This window comes from Myxine glutinosa, chromosome 8 (genome assembly GCF_964187855.1).
Source record: "Myxine glutinosa chromosome 8, kmMyxGlut1.1, whole genome shotgun sequence".
Classification (NCBI taxonomy): domain Eukaryota; kingdom Metazoa; phylum Chordata; class Myxini; order Myxiniformes; family Myxinidae; genus Myxine; species Myxine glutinosa.
This window is the reverse complement of record NC_136268.1, coordinates 149320481-149341107: the sequence shown is the minus strand read 5'-3', so window position 1 is coordinate 149341107 and position 20627 is coordinate 149320481. Positions and strand designations below refer to the sequence as shown.

At 45.5% G+C, this 20627-nt stretch overlaps 2 protein-coding genes across 4 annotated transcripts in view; one reads left to right on the top strand and one right to left on the bottom strand.

Annotated features, from left to right (window-relative positions):
- LOC137433010 (uncharacterized) overlaps positions 1 to 20627 on the top strand; it is a 585711-nt gene that overhangs the window by 523026 nt on the left and 42058 nt on the right. The gene's annotated exons all lie outside the window — the stretch shown is intronic.
- On the bottom strand, positions 248 to 9045 carry CHST1 (carbohydrate sulfotransferase 1). Its single transcript, XM_068123855.2, has 2 exons — positions 8946 to 9045; positions 248 to 3978 (listed from the first exon to the last, which is right to left on the bottom strand). Exon 2 carries the CDS (start codon positions 3789 to 3791, stop codon positions 2553 to 2555), a length of 1239 nt encoding a protein of 412 aa, XP_067979956.2. The 5' UTR covers positions 3792 to 3978; positions 8946 to 9045; the 3' UTR covers positions 248 to 2552.

Below are 20627 nucleotides of genomic sequence, written 5' to 3'. Positions count from 1 at the left end.
TATGGCCATTTGGCAGATATGCAGAAGGGGTTCGGGCATTGGGCCCTCCCTTAAAATGCCTTTGTATACCATTTGGGAGTAGTTATCTGGCAGTGACATCCTTTTTATGAGCGGAGAGAAGAACTCTTTCATGCGTATAAATGTGATGCAAAGATTAGCTCCTCTTTTTTTCTATACACCAGGCCCAGTGGCGTAATGGTTACCATGTCCAATCTGAGTATGGGAAGTCTGGGAGGGACCAAATGGTGGTGCCGAGTCATACACCTTTATTTAAAAAACAGTAAGTGCTGCATTGCTTCCTTGCTTGATGCTCAACATTTATGAGAATCGAGCACAGACATAACAACGCTGGGAAGGCAAAGGCAAACAACCTAGTATAACCCTTGCCAAGAAACTGTCCTCGGCAGCACCAACACTCTGGAAATAATGTGGCCCAGGTTTTTTCTATGGGTTAGCCTATAGGGCAAAGCCATCTAGAACAGTGTTTGTCCATCTGTATGTATATATGTATGTATGTATTATGTATGTATGTCCCCTCAAACGTATACCAATCAGAGCTGAGGGTCTGGTCACATGGCAGGGAGATGTGATTACGTCTGATGTCATTACGGCGGTACAGCAGCCGACTCTCCACACACCGCCATTTTGATTTATATGCCGTTCAGGCTGAACATGTCATCGAACCTGTTATACATCACAATCGCCATGCTCTACCTTTATGTTTTTCATTCAGTGTGAAACGCAAACAAACCGATTGTTAAAATGACCATGAAATATCGAAAGCATCGGCGTTACGTCTCTTCCAACAAAACGATACGTATCCAACCCTTCTGAGGTATATAGATTACAGTAGATCTTCGATCAGTTGTGTAAGTAAACTTACCTGACGGATCTCTGGATTCCTCCAAATTTCTTTGTTTAATGTCATAAGAAGCATTAGCGACTGTTTAAAAACATAATCATGTGTGTTTGTGGTTTATAATATTTTACAAGTCCTGCTACGCCGCTGTTAGCCTTTCGGTCTTGTTTTTTTTTCACCAATTGTCTTTCTCCTTCACTTATGTCACACATGTTTATATTTTGTTGTACCTTTTAGCTCCTCCTGTAGGTACTCTGGACTTGTTCTTAATTTCTTTCTCGCTGTCGCAAAATTGGCAGTATATAAATCCAGAAAAGGTAAAATTGGTAATGACTATGGTGGTGTTATCCCCCATTATCAATGGTGTCGTTTCAGCAAGACATGGTTTAAATTAAATTCTTATATGTTAATAATGAGAGTGTTCGAATATTTCAGGAAAAATGCTGTATTGGAAAAGTTTGGCTTTGTGGATGGAATTAATGTAAAAATCACCTTCTCAAAATAATAATCGTGACCCAGCTTTAACAATCTCTCTCACACTCTTATCTCTGCATCTCTCCCTCTATATTGTCCTCTCTCCTTCTCCCACTTTATCCTTCTGTATCTTTATCATCTATCTATATATAACAATAGATGAAGCATATACATTCTATATTGTCTCAAAAGAGCACTTTGAACTAGAACGGCGCTTGGTAGAGAGCATACTTCCGTCAGACTGAACAGTTTATGTTTTGTATCCACTGATAGACCGGATCTGGATTCGGAGCTGAACCAAATCTAATTGGCTTGTTCTCGTCACCCAACCAATTCGTCAAACAAGTTTAGTCATAACTCGTCCACAACGTTTTTTAAATATCACACTATATATCACTTTTCACCCGATCTCTCAATGGTGAAGAATCCCTAAAAAAATTAAAAAAAAATAAAAAATCGTATGAATATGAAGTTTTAAGGCCATTTTTCCCTGCTGGAGCGGGGGTTAGCCTTGCGGGCCCCATGACAATCATGGTTCCCTGTTTGAGGCAATGTTTTTATGGCCGGATGCCCTTCGTGATGCCAGCCCTTGGTCACGCTCTTACGATGCGCAGGGATACGGTGTACCTATTCTAAATCGGGGTGCACACCGTGATCATTCATCCCAGCAAGCTGGTACTCAATTTGCCGACCTCGGAAGGATGAACAGGCTGAGTCAACCCCCCTGGCGTTAATTCAGCGATCGACCGGGATTCGAACCCAGGATCCTAGGATCCCCAGCCGGCACCCTAACCGCTAAGTGAACGCCAGGCTCAAGTATCAACTATCGTAACCGAATCCATATTCAGATCTTCCCCAAAATCGAATCGATTTGGTCTTGTCACATAAACAGCCTCTCTACCAAGTTTCGTCCAAATCCATCCATAGCTTTTTGAGATATCCTGCTATGTATTGTTTTGGCCCCATCTCCCAATGGTGAAGAATCACATAATGAATTTTCTCAATGAATCTCCCAAACAAACAAAAACAACATGCATTTTAAAGGCCATTTTCCCTGCTAGAGCGGGGGTTAGCCTTGCGGTCCCCATGACAATCTTTTCCATTTTGCCCTATTTTCTGCATCTCTCCTTGTTAACCCCCTTGCCCGCAGATATAATGATATAACAGATATATCATTATATACAGTGTTTCACAAAAGTTCACAATCATGTCAGCAATATTATAAATGCAGAATAGAGAAGTTTTCTTCAAGCATGCTAATGGACAGGTTCCTGAGCTCTGCAGGGGTTTTTGTGAACTTGTAACCCAGGTGCACCATGGTGTTGCTGCAAAGTGTCTGGATGAGCTGCACCATGTCGAAGGAAAGTTGCGATCTCCAATGGTCAACGATGGTGGCTGAATTGCGGACTGTGGCATATATATTGCTGTTATTGTGCTTTACATCTTTGGTATTTTTCAATATCCATTTTTTCACCTCATTTTCCATGGGAATTCCGACGAATTTGTAAATTTCCTTCGCCTTCTCTATGGGATTAAGGGAGAGGTCTTCATGACGCACAAGCATGTACTTGCCTTTAAGCCATTCAGGTGTGCTCATCACAGTGCTGATTGAGCTGAGAAGGTCATAACATACAGTGGTCACAACTGATTTGTCCAGATTATAGGGCATCCGTCCCACTGCCTTCCACACTTTCCAAGAACGGAAACTCTCGCCGAACGCTTTCATACGCGATGCAATGATTGCTCGTGGATCCCGGACCAGGTGGATGATTCGAAGGTCTAAGCGAGGGTCTACGGCCAGCGTCCTCAGGTCACCAATTTCCGGCATACGCACAATTTTGATCACGATGTTGGACGTCTTTCGGCAAACTTGCTGAGCGAGAGTTAGATTGAGGTTTGCACCGCAATATTTTGAGCACGATTCCTCTTCATAAGTCTCTGTCTGTGGGACAGCAGTGCAGACAGGTGGGATGCACAGTGCTCTGCTGGCAGCTCGTCTGAAAAGAGTTAATCTATCCACTTTCACTGCGTCATAGTTTCTGAGGAATTGCACGTCACAAAAGAAGAGATTACGCAAAAGGTCAATGAATGCTCCTACCAAAGCACGCCGGCTTATTGTGCGGCGGAGTCTGATGCTAGAGTTGAGCAAGATTTTCTGGACATGGTAGAGAGGCTCGAATAGGTAAAAAGCATCTGATTGGTGGTTTAACAACTGCCCCAAGAAGGACGATCCGCTTCTTGTAACAGCAAAGACGACAATGTGTTTTTGACCACCGGTCGTCGACGCACTCAAGGTGACCCGACTTGAGTCGTTGAGATTTTCTGTTGAGCGAGGTACACAGCTTGTGCTCTGAGCGTAATTGAGATTTGGAGCCAGGTGCAGTGTGCGGATGGCCGTGTACTGGATAACCAACAATGTGAGCAGCAACAGCACCACAATTCGCCATGAAACTTCCATCGTCCAGTTGGTGATGACACGTCAAAAGCTTGAAGTGCTGTCAAGTGTGGCAATTTTCACTTGAGGGGATAGGTGTATAATCTGCTCGTGGTGAAACAGCGTATATTTAGATGAAGGTGTGCATCTCCTTCGGATGTGCAGTCAGCAGCACGGCAAAGCCAGAAGACTTCTGTAATGAGTCGTCAAACTGCAGGGATGAGAGTTCATCACAACCGTTATTTTAGAGCTCTGTATTGAAGCATCGCACTTGTGATAGCTCCTCGTGCACTGATCAACATATTCACGATAGCTCCTCATGCACTAATCAACATATTCACGATAGCTCCTCGTGCACTGATCAACATATTCACGATAGCTCCTCGTGCACTGATCAAAATATTCACGATAGCTCCTCGTGCACTGATCAACATATTCACGATATCTCCTCGTGCACTAATCAACATATTCACGATAGCTCCTCGTGCACTAATCAACATATTCACGATAGCTCCTCGTGCACTGATCAACATATTCACCATAGCTCCTCGTGCACTAATCAACATATTCACGATAGCTCCTCGTGCACTAATCAACATATTCACGATAGCTCCTCATGCACTAATCAACATATTCACGATAGCTCCTCGTGCACTGATCAACATATTCACGATAGCTCCTCATGCACTAATCAACATATTCACGATAGCTCCTCGTGCACTGATCAAAATATTCACGATAGCTCCTCGTGCACTAATCAACATATTCATGATAGCTCCTCGTGCACTGATCAAAATATTCACGATAGCTCCTCGTGCACTAATCAACATATTCACGATAGCTCCTCGTGCACTAATCAACATATTCACGATAGCTCCTCGTGCACTAATCAACATATTCATGATAGCTCCTCGTGCACTGATCAAAATATTCACGATAGCTCCTCGTGCACTAATCAACATATTCATGATAGCTCCTCGTGCACTGATCAAAATATTCACGATAGCTCCTCGTGCACTAATCAACATATTCACGATAGCTCCTCGTGCACTAATCAACATATTCACGATAGCTCCTCATGCACTAATCAACATATTCACGATAGCTCCTCGTGCACTAATCAACATATTCACGATAGCTCCTCATGCACTAATCAACATATTCACGATAGCTCCTCGTGCACTGATCAACATATTCACGATATCTCCTCGTGCACTGATCAACATATTCACGATAGCTCCTCGTGCACTAATCAACATATTCACGATAGCTCCTCGTGCACTAATCAACATATTCACGATAGCTCCTCGTGCACTGATCAACATATTCACGATAGCTCCTCGTGCACTGATCAAAATATTCACGATAGCTCCTCGTGCACTGATCAACATATTCACGATAGCTCCTCGTGCACTAATCAACATATTCACGATAGCTCCTCATGCACTAATCAACATATTCACGATAGCTCCTCGTGCACTGATCAACATATTCACGATAGCTCCTCATGCACTAATCAACATATTCACGATAGCTCCTCGTGTACTGATCAAAATATTCACGATAGCTCCTCGTGCACTAATCAACATATTCACGATAGCTCCTCGTGCACTAATCAACATATTCACGATAGCTCCTCGTGCACTAATCAACATATTCACGATAGCTCCTCGTGCACTGATCAAAATATTCATGATAGCTCCTCGTGCACTAATCAACATATTCATGATAGCTCCTCGTGCACTAATCAACATATTCACGATAGCTCCTCGTGCACTAATCAACATATTCACGATAGCTCCTCGTGCACTAATCAAAATATTCATGATAGCTCCTCCTGCACTGATCAAAATATTCACGATAGCTCCTCGTGCACTAATCAACATATTCACGATAGCTCCTCATGCACTGATCAACATATTCACGATAGCTCCTCGTGCACTAATCAACATATTCACGATAGCTCCTCGTGCACTAATCAACATATTCACGATAGCTCCTCGTGCACTAATCAACATATTCACGATAGCTCCTCGTGCACTGATGAAAATATTCACGATAGCTCCTGATGCACTGATCAACATCTTCACGATAGCTCCTCGTGCACTGATGAAAATATTCACGATAGCTCCACATGCACTAATCAACATATTCACGATAGCTCCTCGTACAATCATCGTACCCACGATAGCTCCTCGTGCACTCATCATACGTTTTCATGATCACTCCTCATGCAATGATAATGACACTCATGATAGCTCCTCAAGCACTGATCATCAGACTCATGATAGTTCCTCATGCACTGATAATTGTACTCATGATTGCTCACTCCGTGCATAGTGATCATTGCACCCGGAATCACTCCTCAATCACTGATCACTCCTTGCACACTTATTAATTGCACTCACGATTGCTCCTCACGCACAGATAATCGTACTTACAATCACTCCTCGCACACTGATCATCATAATCGCGATCGCCTCTCACGCAGTGATCATCACACTCGCGATCGCTCCTCTCACACTGATCAAACTCGCGATCGCGCCACGTGCACGATCATCACACATGCATCTGCTCCTCATACACGATTATGGCTTTCACATTTGTTCCTCGTGCACACTCACATTCTCACTCGTTCCTCGTGCATGAACTCGTGCACACTCACATTCTCACTCGCTCCTCGTGCATGAACTCGTGCACATTCACATTCTCACTCGCTCCTCGTGCATGAACTCATGCACACTCACATTCTCACTCGCTCCTCGTGCATGAAATCGTGCACATTCACATTCTCACTCGCTCCTCGTGCACACACACATTCTTTCCGAGTACATGATCATCACACTCACATTCGCTCCTCTTGCATAATCATCATGCTGTTACTCACTCTGCATGCACAATCATCGCACCCTTATTTGCTACTCATGTATGATCATTACACTCAAATGATGATCTCACTCATATTCAGTCTTTGTGCATGATCATCACACTCGCATTTGCTCCTCATGCCTAAAAATGCACTTGCAAACCTCCTCATGTATAATCATCACACTCAAATGCACTACTCATGCATGATCATCATACTCACATACACTACTCACGCATGATCATCACACTCACATCCACTCCTCACGCATGATCATCACACTCGCATTTGCTCCTCATGCCTAAAAATGCACTTGCAAACCTCCTCATGTATAATCATCACACTCAAATTATGCACTACTCACGCATGATCATCACACTCACATACACTACTCATGCATGATCATCACACTCACATACACTACTCATGCATGATCATCACACTCACATACACTACTCGCGCATGATCATCACACTCAAATGCACGACTCACGCATGATCATCATACTCACATACACTACTCACGCATGATCATCACACTCACATACACTACTCACGCATGATCATCACACTCGCATACACTACTCACGCATGATCATCACACTCACATACACTACTCACGCATGATCATCACACTCGCATACACTACTCACGCATGATCATCACACTCGCATACAATACTCATGCATGATCATCACACTCACATACACTACTCACGCATGATCATCACACTCACATACACTACTCACGCATGATCATCACACTTGCATACACTACTCATGCATGATCATCACACTCGCATACACTACTCATGCATGATCATCACACTCACATACACTACTCACGCATGATCATCACACTCGCATACACTCCTCACACGTGATCATCACACTCGCATACACTCCTCACACGTGATCATCACACTCGCATACACTCCTCACACTCGCATACACTCCTCACACGTGATCATCACACTCGCATTTGCTCCTCATGCCCGAAAATGCACTTGCAAACCTCCTCATGTATAATCATCACACTCACATACACTACTCACGCATGATCATCACACTCGCATACACTACTCATGCATGATCATCACACTCGCATACACTACTCACGCATGATCATCACACTCGCATACACTACTCACGCATGATCATCACACTCGCATACACTACTCACGCATGATCATCACACTGGCATACACTACTCATGCATGATCATCACACTCGCATACACTACTCATGCATGATCATCACACTCGCATACACTACTCAGGCATGATCATCACACTCGCATACACTACTCACGCATGATCATCACACTCGCATACACTACTCAAGCATGATCATCACACTGGCATACACTACTCATGCATGATCATCACACTCACATACACTACTCACGCATGATCATCACACTCGCATACACTACTGACACATGATCATCACACTCACATCCACTCCTCACGCATGATCATCACACTCACATCCACTGCTCACGCATGATCGTCACACTCACATCCACTGCTCACACATGATCATCACACTCACATCCACTCCTCACGCATGATCATCACACTCACATCCACTGCTCATACATGATCATCACACTCACATCCACTCCTCACGCATGATCATCACACTCACATCCACTCCTCACGCATGATCATCACACTCACATCCACTGCTCACACATGATCATCACACTCACATCCACTGCTCACACATGATCATCACACTCACATCCACTGCTCACACATGATCATCACACTCGCATCCACTCCTCACGCATGATCATCACACTCACATCCACTGCTCACACATGATCACACTCACATCCACTCCTCACGCATGATCATCACACTCGCATTTGCTCCTCATGCCCAAAAATGCACTTACAAACCACTCTATTAACGCAAGCTACCTGTGTAGCTTATCTTTACGTTGTCCTATTCAAAGTATTAAATTTACCTCCAGCAAAATTCCACTTCAATGTGTATTATGAGTAAAGTAAGTTGTGCAGCATCATGGGCAAATCACTGCTCCCTGCGCACCATGGAAATGTGCTCCCCATTGATATAATGCGCGGCAAATGTATATACCTGTCCGTTTATTCAAACACAAGACGTCGACGCCTAAAGACGTCATGATTCGGGGGAATGAAAAGGTGCGCAATGCCATTGGACAGGTGCAACCGACATAAACATGGAATCGCAATCTTTTGAGTTTGAAATAACCGTTTCATGGTCACGTTCGATTTGCAAACATAGTTCAGGAATTTCCCCCCACACATGTTTACCCGGAGGCTTACCCCAAAGGTTGCCTTGTAACGTTCGAGGGTTCGCAGATCGGATTTATAAACGTCTGATCCATCCGCTCGCCGTCCGTGTCGCCTTCTGCTGTCTCAAGACGGTGCTCATCTGAAGGGGCGGGGCTTAGGAAGGCTAGTCAAGCTCTGACCAATAGCGGTGCACCAACAATAATAACGAAACCTTCTTCTTCTTGCCTATTTATCCATCGGCAAGTATTTAAACAAACTACGACCACGAATATCTACAAATATACAAATGATAATTATATACCTTATAGAAACCTCTGCTCAATCAATAAATTTGTCGTTTTCGGGATTTATAGAAATATAATTTCTTATTGGTAAACCTACAGATTTATAGTCTCAGCTACTGTGAGTAAGTTCAAACATCATTGAAAATAAATGTGAGTTAAAGGTATTAAGCACCTGAGCTGCGTTTTTCTGTTTTCAAAACATCAACTGAACTGATGTAAAATATGTTCGGAAACCATAACGTTTATCAATTTAAATAAAATCATGAATTTGTAAATTTAGAGGTTTTATTTTATTTATTAAATCACAAAGTGTGCATTTCTGGAATGGTATTGTTTTACCTCCAAAAAACAAAAAGGATGCCACTCGGTTTCGAATGGGGCTGCTGCCAACATCTCGTGATTTAGGGCTGAAAACCAGTGATTGATGACGTCTAAAGTGATGGATGGATGGATTGCCCACACGACGGAATAGATGTCTAGAATGGTCAATAATGTGAGTAAGTATTATAAAGAATGAGTGCTGCAAGTCTGCAACCCTGCTACACATTCCCTGAACGAATTTCTCATGACGGGGGTTAAAACGGGGGTATTTCCCATGGGTGCCGGGTTCTGAGGCCGGAGGGTATGCCGGGGTTCCGTGGCTGAGAAGTGCTGGGTTCCGGAATGCAGGGGGGCCAGGTCGGAGAGGCGCCGGGTTCCGGAGCGTAGGGGGTTGGGGAGGAGGTTCCGGTGTGGGGACGCCAGGTTCCGGGATGGGAGGGGGTTCCGGGATTGGAGGGGGTCAGGTGCCGGGTTCTGGGTGGAGAGGCGCCGGGTTCCGGAGCGTAGGGGGTTGGGGAGGAGGTTCCGGTGTGGGGACGCCAGGTTCCGGGATGGGAGGGGGTTCCGGGATTGGAAGGGATCAGGTGCCGGGTTCTGGGTCGGAGAGGCGCCGGGTTCCGGAGCGTAGGGGGTTGGGGAGGAGGTTCCGGTGTGGGGACGCCAGGTTCCGGGATGGGAGGGGGTTCCGGAATGCAGGGGGGCCAGGTCGGAGAAGCGCCGGGTTCCGGAGCGTATGGGGTTGGGGAGGAGGTTCCGGTGTGGGGACACCAGGTTCCGGGATGGGAGGGGGTGCCGGGTTCTGGGTCGGAGAGGCGCCGGGTTCCAGAGCGTAGGGGGTTGGGGAGGAGGTTCCGGTGTGGGGACGCCAGGTTCCGGGATGGGAGGGGGTTCCGGGATTGGAAGGGGTCAGGTGCCGGGTTCTGGGTCGGAGAGACACTAGTCAGGTTCACCATGTTTTTTCGTTCAACATTTTTGGAGATTAGCAAAACTATACATTTTTGGAATATTCAGAGCATGAGGAATCCAAAAATTAATGTTTACATTTGCGTAGCCACCTTTGCGAAAATGACACTCAAGACAGTGATGAAGATTTCTAAAAGCATATTCCTGAACGGTATAGACCTAGTAGATCCTGTGTATAGGACTTATAGTTCAATCTGATACTAACAAGGCTGCTTTCTTGCTTTATAAACCCATACCTATAACTTCAAAGGACTTGCAATATCATGTATTATGTAATACAGTTATATCACAAATATAAAGACAATGGTTTTCAATTTTTTTTTTTTTTTTTTTTGTATACAAGATCGAGGCTCGTGAAAGAGCGAACATTAATCACACAGAAAGACAAACCGACACATAAAACATATAACATCGGGAGCGGTAGACAAGATGGGGAGAGAGGGGGAAGGACACAAACACAACATTTGAGAGCAGGGACCGAGAGACATGGAGACATCGAGAGATCTGAGAGAGGGCGAGGGCTTTGGGGGGGGGGGGGCATGGGAAGGGGGCGGTGGGAGAGGTATAAAACATATGGACACTGCCAGGACTTCCAGGAAAGAAGTTGGAATTTCAAACAAGGTGGATCTGGGGTGAATTAGCGGGGGTAGAAAAGATCAAGGTTTTGGATGGGGGAAGATAAGAGATGGTGGTGAACAGCTGTTTTAAAGACCTGGAGGGAGGAGTGGGATTGAAGGGAGTGAGGGAGTTTGTTCCAGAGGCGGGAGAAAAGAGGAATGAAAGAGTAAAGGTGAGCAGAGAGCCGAGATTTCGGCAGTTTAACCATCAGAGGGTTGCTGGCAGATCTTGTGCGACCTGTAGGAATATTTGGGGGACAGAGCACAGAGAGAGCTGGGGGTGCAAGGCCGGAGAGGAGTCGGTAGAAGACAGAAAGACCACCTACCTGCCTGCGGTGAGTGAGTGAAAGGCCCTCAGAGATAGCTTCATCGCGGGAGATTCCAATAATTCTGAAAGCTTTGGTTTCAACAGCGTGAAGCCGAGCTAGGTGTGAGGCAGGAGCACCGGCCCATAGGGGAGAACAGTATTCCATTGAGCTGCGGATGAAAGCCTTGTATGTGGTGAGGAGCTCAGGTGTGCCGAGGAAGGACTTCGCACGACGGAGGATGCCCAGTCGGCGACTGGCTTTGGAGGCCAGCTTGGAAATGTGGTTTTCCCAAGAAAGATCATGGCAGATAGTGAGACCCAAAATCTTGAGCGACAGAACTTCTTGGAGAGGATTGTTGAGAAAGTAGATGGGAGGGTTGTCCAGTCAATATTTTCGGAGAGACATAGTAAGAGTGTGAGATTTGTCAGGATTGAAAGACATGTTCCACTTGTTTGACCAGTCTGTGATTTTGTCCAGGTCTTCAGAGAGTGAGGAGGCAGCAGACTGCCGATCTGAGGGAAGAGGAATGGAGCGGCAGAGAGTGGAGTCATCAGCAAAGAGATAGAGAGGATTTTCGAGAGAGTCAGAGAGATCATTGATGAAGACCAGAAAAAGCACGGGGCCCAGAACACTGCCTTGGGGAACTCCAGCCTGAACAGGAAGAGGAGATGAGAGAAACCCATTCAGGGCCACACGTTGACGACGACTAGAGAGGAAGTCCGCCAGCCATGCGTGGAGATTTCCATGGATACCAAAGGAGGAGAGTTTGGTGAGCAGAGCGGGGTGCCAGACCGTGTCGAAGGCACGTGATATGTCGAGGGAGACAGCTCTAATTTCCTGTTTGGCATTGAGGACCTCCATCCATTGTTGAGACAGCAGAAGCAGCATGTCCAGAGTAGAGTGACCTGGTCTGAAACCAAATTGATGATCAGAGATCAAGCCATTGGAGAAGAGGAAAGATTTCATATCCAAAGCAATGATGGATTCCATGACTTTGCTGATAATTGGGAGAAGGCTGATTGGTCTGTAGTTGCTAGGATCTGTTTTTGCACCTTTTTTGTGCAAAGCGGTGATGTTGGCTGATTTCCAAGCAGATGGCAGTTGACCTTGAGCAAAAGAGAGGGTGAAGAGAACAGAGAGAGGGTGAGATAGAGCAGCAGAGCAGGATTTTAGGACCCGTGGGCTTATGCCGTCGGGTCCAGTTGCAGAATCAGAGTCGAGGGTTGACAGAAACTTATCCACCTTGTCAGGAGGAAAGGACACGGAGTCCAGGAGCAGCAGGGTACGACTGGGTATGGTGGGTACAGAGAGGGATGGGTTTGGGACACAAGATTTAGAGGCAAACACAGAGTTGAGGCATTCAGCTTTTTCACGTGCGGAGTCAGCTGTGTAGCCGTTTGAGGTAAGGGAGGGGATGGAGGGGGAACAAACACCAGAAACGGATTTGACCAGACGCCACCAGGATTTGGAAGAGGGAGACAGATAAGAGAGTTCGGTCTTGAGAACGGAGAGATATTGTTTCCTGGCTCTCCTGAGGGTGGACACACACTTGTTTCGGGCTTTGTGAAAGGAAATGAGATTTCCTTCCGTTGGATTTGCTTTCCAGGAGACGAAGGCAAGTTGTTTCTGGGCAACAGCCTCACCACAAGATTCCGTGTACCATGGACGGGAGGAAGGGTATGACAACTGAAGACGAGATGGGATAAATCTGTGCATGAGAGAGAGCAATTTACTTTGGAAGAATTCCCAGGATGAGTTGATGTCAGAGGTGGTAGAGATGGGAGACCAGTCCAGATGATTGATGGCTGCTTGAAGACCGTGCCAGTTGGCCTGAGTGAAATGCCAGACTCGTCGACGCTGAGCAGGCTCCCTGAGGATGGTCAGAGAGATGTCCACTTTAACAAGGACATGATCAGATGATCCGATCGGAGCAGAAGAAGAGCAGCAGACATTTTCAGGGAAGTTAGTCATAACCAAGTCCAGAAGAGAAGATGTTCCGTTGACTGAGATCCGGGTCGGGAAATTGACAGATTGTGTCAGTCCCAGTGAGTCGCAGAAGTCCTTTGCTGAAGAGCCATGGCTGGTGAGAGAGGTACCCACACCCAGCCAACTGGCATGGTGACAATTTAGTCTAGTAGGAAGACTAGGTCCCCCTGCACCCCCCGGAGATATACTTCTAATCAGTGTTTCTAGATTGGAAAAAATGTGTAGAAAATGACTAGCTATGGCCCCAAGCTGTAAAAATGTCCCACATACCATTTTTATGCAAATTACTGCTGCCATTATCAAAAAAACGATTTTTGACATATCTCAGCCAATATTGCAGATAATTGAAAAATGAAGGTGTCTAGACCCATGTTTTGAAGGGCATAGATCATGATAGAACTATTCATAACATGATTACATGTGTCTATGGTATACTAGTATGCTAATTAGTGCTTTATTTACAAAATAATCACAGTTTTACGAAATAATAGACTCATATTAAGGTCCGTCTACACAGACGTTAACACAAAGTTTTATTTTTCTAAATATTACAACTGTCAAAATAGTCCTAGCACTCAATGTGACCACTCTTCTCTTGCTTGTTTTAGATAAACATCATTAGCATTAGTGATTCTACACTGAGTCAGTCATCATCATTTTCATCGAAATCGTCAGAGTCAAACTCTTCTTCTCCTTCCTCTTCCTCCTCCTCTTCGTGCTCTCCTGTGTTCAGAAGATCCACCAGTGAGGTTGGTAGGATGGGACCACTGGACCACATTGGTTTCAACAGTCCTTCATCAGTCCTTATCCATCCTTGCTCCTCATAAGGTTTTGGCTTTTCGATGATAGGTTGATCGGCTCTTTTGTACAATGCTACGCGGTGGTTCACACGCTGGATGTGCGGCTTCAGGGCAGACTGGCATGGAGGAAGGCGAGCCAGATCAACCTTGGACTTGGATGTGAGGGTCTTGTCCTCTCCCACCATTTTTCGTAGCAGCTTGGCACGGACAATGTCCACTGATGACTCGCGACTCTGGCCGTACATCACACAGGTGAATTTTTCTAACTGCCTCTCCACCTCAGGGTTGGCATCGGTTGGCATTCGGTCCTTGCTGCTCTCGAACCCGGGCTTGACCTCCTGCACCATGATTCCTCCAGCACTGTTTACAATGTTGCTGCCGTGCACACTGGTAGTGGTTTTATTCAAGTTGTCCCACTCACAGTGGAATACAAGGTTGCCCTCTCCTGTCACAATTTGTGGTGTACGATAAGTTGAGACTTCATCCAGGACCTTGGCGAGAGCAGTTTCCAACTCCAAGGCGAAATCGTAGCTCTCAGAGTGTCCAAGCCTGTGTAGTATTGTGGTGAGCTGTTTGCTTCGGAACAGGTGCCTTACAGTCACACAGAGGAGAATGTGCTTTGGTAACTTCCATTTTCCATCTGACACTGCACGGCACAGATCTTGTCCAATGGAGAAGACCAGACGCTTCACCTTTTCTGTCTCGATGCCCTCCTTGCCAGTCATTAGCACGCTGAGAAAGCGGACAAGGTCTGGAGGTAGGATGTCTTCAGGATTGAGCTCCATGTCTTCAGCTGTTGGTGGCCATGGTTGGTCTTTACACTCTCTGAAAGCCTGTAGAATACCCTGGCGAAGTTGGAGGGCAACATTTTGGTTCTTGTTTGTGCTTCCGAGTGTGAATGCTCGTGCGAGAGCATTGGAAACTGTTATGTTTGAGCTGTGCACAAGCCAGAAAGAAATGACATCACATTTGTCATGATCAACCTTCGTGAAGTGGATATGCTCCTTGATTGGGTCATTCTGTAGGCGTTTCAGTAGTTTCTCTGACCGATAATTTGAGTTCTCATATCCATTCAGTTTCAGTTCCTCGACATAGAGCAAGCGCAAGGAAGAAAGCTGTAGAACTTTATTCTGCTGGATGACCTGGGTTTGAATGTGTTCCAGTACTGAGTTGAATGCCTTTTCATGGGCGGCTGACATGCAAGCCTGCTCCTTTGGTGCTTCGGCTCTGTGAATCGCACGCTCATAGTTGTAGAATGCTGTGCGGAAAGCTTTAAAACATGACGGATGGTGTTTGGCCTCACATGCAAAGAGGTCTTTGTTTTTCACCTTTCGATGGAGTCGATAGAGACCCATTTTCTCAGCCCGTGTTTCGATTTGCTCCCATGCATTTTCTTTGTTTTTAAAGGATGGGAAGGTTGTAGGCCTCTCAGTATTGCGATGAGCATCTTTGGTCTCAACTTTCTCACAAAATATACACTCTGGCGGGAAGATGGGTTCAGCAGAACCTCCTGGTTTACGAGGAGAGTGATGCCATGATGAGGTTGATGGCCCTGGTTCTGTATCATCTCCCAGATGATGAAAGTGGCGGACAAAGTGCTTATAACACTTGCTGTGATATCCTACTCTTTCTAGGTCATCAGGAAGAGTTGCCGGGATCTGATCACATACTGATTGCATACGACATGGGGAGTCATGCGGTTGGTTGAGACGTCTATCCCGGATCTTTTGAAGCAGTTGCAGTTTTTCTGAAGCAGATCCTTTAATTTTACGGAGGGGCGTGAAATCCCCATGATCAGACATGGATGGTACATGAAGGATGCATGTAGGAGGAGAGCTTTGGGCTGCAGGTTCTACACTCCGTTTTCTTTTGGGCATGCTTGCTGTCGATGTCTACCATCACTGTTAAATGACAAATAAGAAATCACGAATGATGTTAAAAGTGCCTGTGAAAGGAGGCTCTGAGTTTTCAGTGAGGTAACAGAGGTTCTGAGTCATGTTCTACACTAGGGTACTTTTTAGCTGACTAAACCATGTTTAGTGGCATCAAAAGTGCTAATAGCTAAAACATCTAAATTCTTCCACACTAACGTTAGCTATCTAGGCCAATGAAACATTGTGCTAAGTTACTGTAGCTAGCTCAGCTGTCGTGCCTCTTTCTGGTTCAATTCATATACAGAAGTCAACAGATATGTCTCATGTTTGGCATTAACAAAAGTTTAAGTTACACCGACATTAGGAACATACTGTACATAGATGAGGCTAGCTTTAACGTTAGCTAACATGGTGCTAGCTGGCTCAGCTGTTATTCTGCCTGTTTATGATTTCATGCAGAAACTGAAGTCAAGAGTGTGAGTAACATTATAGTTAGCATCTTACCTGGCTAGATTGGAGGATGAATACCAAGAACAACACACAGATGGAATGGAAGACTGAACTTTCAACTGAGGTATTCAATAACATCAACGTTACCAATTGATACGAGCGCGCGACATTACCAATTGATACGAGCGCGCGAGCGCGCATGTTACATGGATGGAAATGTAAAATGGCAGCTATAGCAGCACTAATTTGGATCTCTAGTCTGTCATTTCTGCACTGTGATTGGATAACATAAAAAAATATGTTTGGGAGTTAACAGCAGGAGTTGGTAGATTTTACGTGGGCTGGGTGAGAAACCTTTAAATAAGCAAGTGAAAATCTCTCGCAATACAAAGTCAATGGTGGGAAGAAAAGTTGAGTGGTACCAATGTTACTGCCAATGTCCCGCCCCTATGCAAGACTCAGGAGCATCTTGTTGACATTTAACCTTGAAAATACCTGGGTTTAGACCCCTTATGTACCATGTTAAGTTATCTGCAGTATTAACGTATCCTTATCATTTGTAAAACTGATTATTTTGTAATTACAGCATTAATATGCATACTAGTATACCATAGACACATGTAATCATGTTATGAATAGTTCTATCATGATCTATGCCCTTCAAAACATGGGTCTAGACACCTTCATTTTTCAATTATCTGCAATATTGGCTGAGATATGTCAAAAATCGTTTTTTTGATAATGGCAGCAGTAATTTGCATAAAAATGGTATGTGGGACATTTTTTCAGCTTGGGGCCATAGCTAGTCATTTTCTACACATTTTTTCCAATCTAGAAACACTGATTAGAAGTATATCTCCGGGGGGTGCAGGGGGACCTAGTCTTCCTACTAGACTAATTGAAATCACCACATATGAGGAAGAGAGAGTTGGGATGAGTAGATAGAAGTTGGTCCATATCATCAGACAGCGAGATGTAGATGGAGTCATCACTGTTTGGTGGACGGTACAACACACATATGAACAAGAGGTGGGAGCGAAGGGGAAGCCGTAGCCAGAGGTATTCCTGGGGGTGAGGTGGAGAGAGTGCAGTGCAGGGCGAGTGAGGAAGAGAGTTTTTGATAAAGATAGCAACCCCGCCTCCAGGACGAGGCTCAGGTCTATCATACCGGAGGAGGGAGTAGCCCGGGAGAGATACTATGGAATCAGAGACATCATAAAGGAGGAAAGTTTCTGTTAAGCAGATCACGTCTGGTTTGACAGAAGCAACCTGTATGGAGAGATCAGTTAAGTTTGAACGAAGGCCCCGGATGTTTGAGGTCCATACCGTTAATGAAGAGGAAGGGGGAGCATCAGATACAGAACAGGGGGGAGGAGGGGTAGGGTAAGATGTGGAAGAGGTGGAAGAGATCGGGAGAGCTGTTGAAGGTGTGTCAGAGATTTCAGAATAGCTCGGAGAAAGGGAAGGATGGGGCGGACAAAAGGTTTGATGGTGATTGGGTGAGCCACAATGAGGTGTTATTTGAGGAGGGGGAAGAGCGAGGCAGAAGGTTGGGGGAGATGGAGGTGAGAGTTTGAAGGGGGAAGAAGCGGGGAAGACGCTTTGAGGAGGGGCAGTGAGAGGGGGGAAATTGAGAAGCAATGAGGGTGGGGAGATTTGAAGGGGAGGGGTGAGGGGGGAGTTTGGGAGGGAAGGGACAAGGGGAGGGATTTGAAAGGGATGGGATATGGGGGAGATTTGGAGGGGAGGGGTGAGGCAGGAGTCTAGGAGGGGAGGGGCGAGGGGGCGTCTTGGCGGGGAGGGGTGAGGGGGTAGTTTAGGAGGGAGGGGGCAAGGGGGGAGATTTGAAAGGGATGGGTGATGGGGAAGATTTGGAGGGGAGGGGTGATGGGGAAGATTTGGAGGGGAGGGGTTATGGGGAAGATTTGGAGGGGAGGGGTGAGATTGGATTTTTGAAAGTGTACGATTTATGGGAAACGAACATTTATTGCAAAATGAGTTTCTTGTGACCTTCGAGTTAAAAATACGTTTAAGGACGCTGGATGGAGGATGGAGTGCAGGAGAGTTTAGGGAATGTAGAAAAAAGGCACTATAGGAGATGGATATTTTTTTTGGGATGAATTGATTTGGTGAGCAAGTCGAAAGCAGCCTTTTAAAGAAGAAGAAGAAAAAGGTGTTATAAAATATGACGGAATACATAACTTGAGGGGAAAGTGTAAACATTGAAGGTTAATGAGTGAAAACTATCTGGGGAAATGGGGGAGAAACACGTGGTCGAAGAACGAACGAACAAATAAGAATGAATAAACGAATGAGAACAGAAAAGGAAATGTTTTTTTTTTTTTTTTTTTTTTTTTTGAGTTGAGATTTACACAAGGAAGTAGGCTATGGGTGAAAAGCCTGGGAATACAGAGAACGAAAGTTATTGGATCACAAACGACGGACCGCTGAGAGAAAAACAAAGCCTCAAGGTTGTGCAGTGCACACTGTACAAGGCCTCAAGACACGACACGGCAAACAGACGATCAATTTATGAAAGATAAACACCGAGAAACAACCAAAGTTGCACACAATAACTTCTCACACCGAAAGATAAATACAGTTTCGACAAAATATAATTGTGAACAGGCTTAACTTCGAAAAACGTGGAGACCGTGTGGAGCTTCGAAAATCCCTCCCACCGTCTCCGAGATCTCGCGAGATCTCCCAATTACCTTTGTTTGTTGCTTTTCTATAATCCTGAGCACTATGTTGAGGCCTTTATTGGATTCCTTGACCCAGAAAACATAGGATTAGCATATTTAATTAAGTCTCCAGGTTGACTAGAAGCCGAGATCGCGCAAAATATGTATTTTATGGTGGTGTGGAAGTGTAACTCAGTGTAACTTATTGGTTGGAACTGGTAACGAACCAAGGTACGAGCAGGTGGTCGTAAGAATGTCAGGAATGCATCTCGCCCTGTCGAAGCTGGGAGTCCTGTTGTGTAGCTTTAGCACGACCCCGGGCTAACACACATTCCTAAGCCCGTACTATTGTCTTTCATCAGGATGCAAAGAGGCTGAAGCAAATTCCCAGCAGGGAGGGGAGCGAGCTGGTGCCAGTGAGGCGACCGAGTAACGTTTGCGGAGAACGGATTAGAAGCAGCGGAGAAGGGATTACGATTTCAGCGCACAGAGGATTAACTGAAGTTTGCCGATATAAACAGAAGAGACTTTGAGTCAAGGGAGCACTCATCCTCAGAAGCCCTGCCCGACGGAATGAACGCGTACCACGGGTTCGGCGCTGCAGCCACGAAAGAGGGACTATGCGGATAGAGTTACCTGGTCCATTGAGTTAAACAGTATTATTTGGTATTGGAATGAAGTGAACAACCAGTTAATAAAGTCATGACCTTTTGCAAACCTGTGACATCATTGGAGTCTTGAGTCTCACACCACTTCCCCGACAATCTGGAGGCACCGCTGGATTTCGAGTGGACGTCGCCAAGGTAAGCATGGCGTCTTCTTGGGGATGGTCCATTATGAAATACGAATTCTGAACATGGTGGAGGATGTGTGTGTGGGGCTGGCCGCGATATAGGTAATCCAAGGAGTGTAAACGTATTTTTGTCACGACCGTCCGAGGTAAAAGTCACGGATGGAACGTTTTAAATGATTCTATTATTCGTGTGCTTGCGAGGATGCGTACGGTATACGCTGGGTGTTAAGAGCCTTACTCTGGTCTGCAGGCAAATCGGCTCATGAAGTGCACCATGAGGCGATTTGTTTGCCGGTTCGGTAAGGTTCGGTAAGGTCCGTACACGTGTACAATCGTGTACACCCGTTTTAAATAAATAAATAAATAATTTTTTTTCAGTTTTCCCGCCATGTCTAAAACTCGTTTGATTACAATATAAATTAATGACAGACAACGCCATCTCATGCCGGTCCAGAATTATTGTGAAAGATGGCGATTGGATCAAAATTGCATACCGACACTCCCTCACTGTCCCTCATTGTCCCTCATTTCCATTTCGGCTACCTGTCTCTTGCTCCCGCTCCTTCTCCCTCCCCTCCCTCTAGTTCCCATTGGCGGACGTTTTGCGAGAAGCAAAGCGTTTTGCAGGAAGC